The sequence below is a fragment of the Aptenodytes forsteri genome, unplaced genomic scaffold (genome assembly GCF_000699145.1).
Source record: "Aptenodytes forsteri isolate BGI_AS27 unplaced genomic scaffold, ASM69914v1 Scaffold96, whole genome shotgun sequence".
Classification (NCBI taxonomy): Eukaryota; Metazoa; Chordata; class Aves; order Sphenisciformes; family Spheniscidae; genus Aptenodytes; species Aptenodytes forsteri.
Window position 1 is genome coordinate 2,880,198 of NW_008795029.1, and position 6,761 is coordinate 2,886,958.

Sequence of the window (6,761 nt, forward strand, 5' to 3'; positions counted from 1 at the left end):
TGCATTGCTGCCTCGCTGTCTCGGATCAAGAGAGAAGCGTGGTAGTCTCGCCAAATACCTGAGACATCAGCGTGAGTGGTGAGCTCCTAAATCCTCAAAACATTGGGGCAGCAGAATGAAGTTCTCTGCTTTACATCGTCTCCTTGCCATACCACTAACATGTATAAGAAAGAAGGTACACTTTTTACTCAGATATATTCCCACCTGGATGCCGTATCTGCTCCAGTCCCTTCGTGCTCTCCTGACCCCAAAAGCAGCAGATGAGGAACTAAGTGAAGGCGCAGAGTACCAATATGTGAAGAGGACAAATGCAGCGTAATGTGGTGTGGGCTGTAGGGCTTAAAGGTGGTAGAGGGGTGCTTTTGATTTACTTTTAATGACTGCTAGACAAGTAGTAGTAGAAAACCCCAGCTTTCTTGAGTAGCTTCAGGCATGGCAGACTGAAAGCGCTTGCCTTGGAGCTATGTGTAGGAAAAAAAAGGATTTTCTTTTTAGAAATACGTATGGTAACTAAATACTTCACTTTCTAGCTGGAAGAATAGGAAAAATAGTTACCATACAGTGTATGACTACTCCCTCCGACATTTCCAAAACAACGTCTGCTAATCTGTTACCTGATTATCTACATTTTCCTGTATTAATGTTGGTCTTTGGTCTATATGTGTGTTTAAAAGAACCCAGGCCCCGCTGTTAGTGAGCAGTTTGGTATAGTTTGCTGACTTTTCCAAGAGTAACTGTTGTAAGAGAGCTTTCTGATTGCTCTTGGTTATGCAAGGGTAGTGTTTCAAGCTTGTGATTGGCATTAAAAGTGTAATATTGAATCTCAGGCAAACTTCTGTAAGCTACATGATTAACATTTATTTTGTGATTTTGTCCCTTTTGCTACTGTGTTGATGTTAACAGGGAAGGAGGAAGGGGACGATTAAGAATAAAGGATTAACTGGCTTATATAGTATTCATGGAGAGAGTGATTTTTAACATTGATTTGAATCATGCTTATAATGCATTTATATCTTAAATACTGTCATATAACCTCCATACCTCTATACCTGGAAATCAGGTGTGCGTTTAGTGAGAAGAATGAGACAAACTCATTGGGGAAAATGCTGTGCTAATTTTCTTTTAGTCTGTGCACATCTTCCAGGGTCTTGTCATGCCACCATGGTGTTACTGTAGTCCTGAGTATTTCCTGAGTGGAAGTGCCAATTCTGCCAGAGTGTGGAGTGATTGTGTGGTACAGATAAATTTTAATGGACAATTAGACCAAGATAGTATTGTGATGTGTAGTATACATTGCCTGTAATGTAACCTAAGCAAGTCCAAAATCAGATACTGCTTAGAAGTACAAAGCAAGCGCATTAAACCTCTGGAACTTTCATCTATTAGCACAAACCGACTATAAAGAATTCCCTCTCTTTGGAAGTACAGGGCAAAGTACTTGGATCTGTTCTGTCTTAAAATTCCCCGTAAGAAATCCTGACTAAAAAAGTTCAGCGATAAAAAGACGTGCCAGGAGAGATTGCAAAATGAAATATAAACCTGATTTAAAACAACTCAACTTGAAAGCAGTCCTCTGTGTCCTCATCTGTTCTCTTTAGAGTCCATTATCAGGTTTAGAGATTATATGTAAAATTATGGTTCTGTAGGTCTTCATATAAAACTAATCATGTTGGAAGCAGTCGATAGCTGAGGGGTTACACCTTTACATGAAACAAATAGCCAGAGTGCTGATCCCATGAAAGGCGTTATTACACCAAGGGCACAATGGCCCTATGAAAGAACACAGTTGTAGACTTTTAGCTCCGAAATCATCTATTTACTGTGTATTTGGGTTTTTTTTTTTTCTTTTAACAGAAGGCATCGAGGCACTGTCGGGAGCACATCTCGGAATTCACACCTCTTGCCTGTCTGAAAAGCCCAAGATACAGGAGCAGCGACTGCAGCAATTCCCCAGCAAGAAGGTCTAATTCTCATTCTAAAAAAATGATGTTTACGCACTGGAGAGGTGTTGATTATTCAGTACTTCCATCTGTCTTTGGCTATTCAAATAAGCATTGCCGTTCCAGTGCAGGCTACCGCTACAGTGGGTCAGGTTTGGAAACGTCTGTATGACAGAACACCAAGTCAAGCCTTTAAAAACTGTATTTTTGTTTGTTTATTTTTTCAGGAAACAAACATGTCACAGAAATATATTAAACTATACGTGGCTTTTGCTGTCTGAGGTAATGTTCAGACAAACAGGATCAAGAGCTAGAAGTATGAACCCTTCCAGGCCAATCGGCCTCTTTTTATGTTTTGAACTACTGGAGCAATGAACAATCTGCACAGTCTGGTACTGTGAGACTGGTAGCACTAAAAATTCTCTTCATCCTGTGTCAAGACTTCTGTGCGTTTACCGCTTCTGTCATCTTTAGTCATTTTCTTTGTTACTTGAAGTGTATAGTTTCAGTCAGTGACCTACATTTTGAGAACAGTTTTAATTTTCAGCCAGAAGCAATGACCTCAGTTATCTCCAATGAAAGTCTCCTAAAGCATATTTAACAAGTGCTGTTTCTGATTTTCCTCTGTCCTTTTTCTTTCTTTGCTCTTTCTGTAGAACAAACTGGTGTTTCCTCTGTGCAAATCTGCTTTCAAGAAACGCTCTCTAATGTTCACTTCCTTGTAAGTGGCCAAATCAGGGCTATGTCTGGCTTTCAGTTAGTTTTCCCCCGTAGAAAGATAGGCAAAATGATCCTTGTGTAGAGTACGTACACACTACCTGAAGTCAAGTTGGCTGTTAAATAGGTAAATATAATCAGCGTTGAAATCTACTCAAAACCAGAACGTAAGCGTTTTGCCTAAAAGGTCTTTGTGTATTTGTCAAAGATGCAGACTACCCGGTGTTCCCACTTCCTATCCCCGTGATTGTAAAACATGCATAGCAGAAAGTATTACAGGTGAAGCTTTTTTGACACTTCCCCCCCCCCCCCCTTAAAAGAAAGCGGCGGCTGTTTTTCCAAATAAGCGTCTTCTCCTATCTGGATTCATCCTCCTAATTTTGGTCTTGTGTGTGTGTGTGTGGTTAAATACTGGCTAATCGGCTTGGTAGATGTATTACAAAGCTCACAACTGTTAACTTTTGCAAGCAAACCAGGAGGTGGCACACGGCTGTTTACTAACAGTTGAACCATAGTTGCGATACAGAAACTAGTTTGACTGCAAGGATTCCGTTTGTATTACTTGAAGAACGACAGCCAACTTGCACTTCTGTTTTCTCTGCTACATTTATGTTACCTTGCACTAATTCAACTGTTAGCTGTGTCCTTGTCTCGTTTCTTTAGTCCAGTGTTTTATTTCGGGGTGCAAAAATATCGGAAGGAGTAATCTGATTTAAATCAATTTCAGCCTGGTGGTTAGAACTGGTTAATAACCATAGTCATTAAATACCTCTGGGGGGACATTAGCTAACAATTTATTTCAATGTGAAAACAAAGTATTTGGAATCAGAGCTGCAGCCTTTATTGGAAGACTTGGCCAAGACATTGTTAGTTGTCTTTCAAATGGACTGGGGTGGCAGAGAAAAAATATTTCCCTTTTTGCGTTTAAAAAAAAAAACAGAGGCAAAATAATTTAGTTACTAATTTACTTTTTAATAAAAGAAAAAACAACTTTCTAGGAAATGTTGCTCACAATATCCCAAGTGGTTTTCACATTAAACAAACGGTGAAATACTATTAAAACGCCCTGGGACAAGCAGAGATTGTAAAGCGAGTTGTGAAATTTTCAGTATACCAAAGATAAGAAAATTTTAAGAAGTCTAATGGCGAGCACCACAGGTGAAGGTATTTTTACCACTTAACACGTAGCACTTTTAAGTTTCAACGAATGTCCTCATAGCAGTAACATTCTGAAATACATCCATATGCGTGTGGGTGTGTGTACATATACTTGCCGTTGCAGACTTGAATGTTGGTCAGTTAGAACCGTCCCCTACATAAAACACTGGTGTATATATTTTTAAAAAGTTAATATGGGTATAAATTTTATACCAGTAGCAGTGACGAATTTCTTGTGTGTAGTTAACAAATTATTTGTAATGTATTTTTTAGAAATCTTAAAATTGCCTTTGCACTGAAATATTTTTCATACTGTAGCTATTTATAAATCTGTTTTACGCATACATTTGTTAACACACCATTTCTATTTTTTTTAAGTATATGTTTTGAAGGCTTTTTTTATACCTATGAGTTTTGGCCACTTAAATTTAGCTTAGAGTGGAGTTGTGGCTGAATGTTAAAATTCCAATGAATGTCAAATTAGAAATATAGGTCTCTTGCTCTGTCAGTCTCACCCAAACTATTGATGTTTTGTTGGTATTTGTGATAGCGGCGATCAGGGCGCTGTACTTCCAGTGCTATGCTATTACTGCTAGCTTTTTTACTCTGTAAAGCCTCTTGCTTTTTACTTTTCTGAGTTCCATCTTTTAGCCTTAAATAAGGAGAGTTTTGCTTGGTGTTTTTGAAAATGCTGCATTCCTGTTCTGCCTACTAACAAAGCAGTTCATTGCAAACTTCGTGTTGCCCAGCACTGAGAAATTATTGACCGTGTTATTCAGGCTGAAACACCTATGTAAGTCCTTGGGAAATTCTCGTTAAACGTGTCATTTTTTGGAGGAGAGAGAATGCTTGAATTTAAGTGGAAATTTCTGCTTTGGCTTAGCAATACTTTTACCTTTAAAAGTTGGTACTGTTCGTTTGTTTATTGAAATAGACCGTTCAATGGAAAAAAACATAAACCATCAACTCGGTTTCACTTGATGTGCTTTTGCTTCAGTCGCTGTTACTATTGCCATGCAAACCTAGTCCACTGCAGCAGGTGTTAACTCGGAGCTTCGTTGTGAATGGATCAGACAATACAAAGGTGGAAAAGTAGAAGTTAGATCAAAATGAATTAGAATGTTTTATTATGGATGGGACACTGAAAAGAGACAGATTTTTATGTATTTAAACAAAAAAAAAGAATTAAAGGGGAAAAGTATAAAAATCTATGTAACTTCCTAACTTGCCTTGTTTAAATTGTTGCAGCTTTAACAGCATAGTGTCTCCATAACTGCTTCTATAAATGTCTTGAAACTGGTAAGCGCTAACCAAATGTATGTGAAGACTTAGAAAGTATTTCAAGCTTTTCGGCCACTGAAGCTCGTATATTCCTGCAGTGGCTTGTGGCAAAAGATCTTTTTTGTTTTACCATGTACAGTAATTGTTTGTTCAGCCACTTAATGTAAAAGCTTACAGTTTACTTTCTTGCTTGCATTAGCCTTGTTTGTCTTGACCCAACTGGCTTGCAAATATAAAAGGAAATAATAGCTTAATTGAGCAACTGCACTACTTTTTTTTTTGGAAGCCAGTGGGGTCGTTGTGCTCGTGCTACTGTCTCTGTTAAAAAAGCTTTAATGGTTTGTGAAAGTATTACGAAAGTGAAAAAGTATGTGATTCTACTTTGCAGAATAATCTAAAAATCAGCTTACATAGCTTTAATTTTTTACCTTACGAAAACTCACAGAATTTTAATCTGTGTGGTCTCTGGCATAAATCCTGTGCTGCGTACACATTGCATTTTAAATGTCCTTTCATGATCTAATGTGTAAAGTAGACTGCGAAAGTTGCTGTATGGGGGCTGGGGGGTAGCTATCTCTGCATTAAACATTAAATGTCTGTAGTCATCAGCACCAAATACTGACGCTTATTTTTTTTTGTACAATTATAGCTGCATTTATTTGAAAATAAATCAGCCTTCAAATCTAACGTTTATATTATCCTATACTTCATTTATCTGATTTGAAGAGTCAGTGTGTGAATACATTACTGTAAAGTTTCTTTTCAGTGCTATTTTTAACTTTTATTTCTGTAGATAACCAAATATAACTTGTTTATATTCAGTCACATTTTGGATCCTTATGTAGAATATATAAGCAGGAGACATGAATCTGCTTGCAATAAATATAAACGTTCAAGACTGGTTTAAGTTTGCTCACGAGTAATTAAAATAATTCTAGTATGAATATGAGATGGTTTCATATTAGTCTGTAATAAAATGTAAGTAGATAACAGAAAATGGAATGAGTGTTTGATTCTGTTATTGAATATGCTTGTAGTCACGTTTATTTTCAGAGAGTATATGTAGCCAGCTAAAAAAGCAAGCTAACAAAAAGGGAAACTCGGGGAAAGATGGGGCATGAGTGGTGTGTGGGGTTTGTTGCAAAGCGGATAGAAATTGGTAGCAGTCCAGGAGAGCTTTGTTCCTCCTGCACAGACTGGCTAAGTGCTAAAGCGCTTTCCAAACTAAACTCATAAGCTACGCATGAGAAGATCTGGATTTCCTTACGGTTCTGCTGTGCGGGGTGCCCAGAGGTATTTCTCCTTTCTTTTGCAATGTTGGCAATTTAAAGAAACGGAATTAAAGGCGAAAGCAATGTGCTTTGCCATCTGCGTTGGTGGCAGTGGTCACAGATTCTTACAAAAGCGGCTGAGTGCACAGAAATACCATCATTTTCTTTAATTTGGTGGTACGAGACTATGGGATTTCCTGTAGTCAAAAGCGCTACAGACTATACAGTACATGGATGCGGTCAGACCAAAGGTATCCTAGGCAGCCTCCACGAAGCAAGTCAGAGCGTTAGGTTAGGTGCCTTCCTCTTCCACTCTCAGGCAGTGTTAGAACGCTTACGCACCTTGTTTGTAGATTGATTTCACGCTTCCCAAAAAAAAGATTTTAGAGTAAAG

General features: G+C 38.1%; 1 protein-coding gene across 1 annotated transcript in view; it reads left to right on the forward strand.

The window, feature by feature from the left end:
• The window catches only part of ATP11A (ATPase phospholipid transporting 11A), a 121,595-nt gene extending 118,043 nt beyond the window's left edge, over positions 1 to 3,552 (forward strand). The window contains exon 30 of the mRNA XM_009276143.2: positions 1,855 to 3,552. Within this exon, the coding sequence (XP_009274418.1) occupies positions 1,855 to 2,112 (258 nt within the window). The 3' untranslated portion in view covers positions 2,113 to 3,552. The remainder of the gene's footprint in view (positions 1 to 1,854) is intronic.
• The last annotated feature ends 3,209 nt before the right edge of the window (positions 3,553 to 6,761 follow it).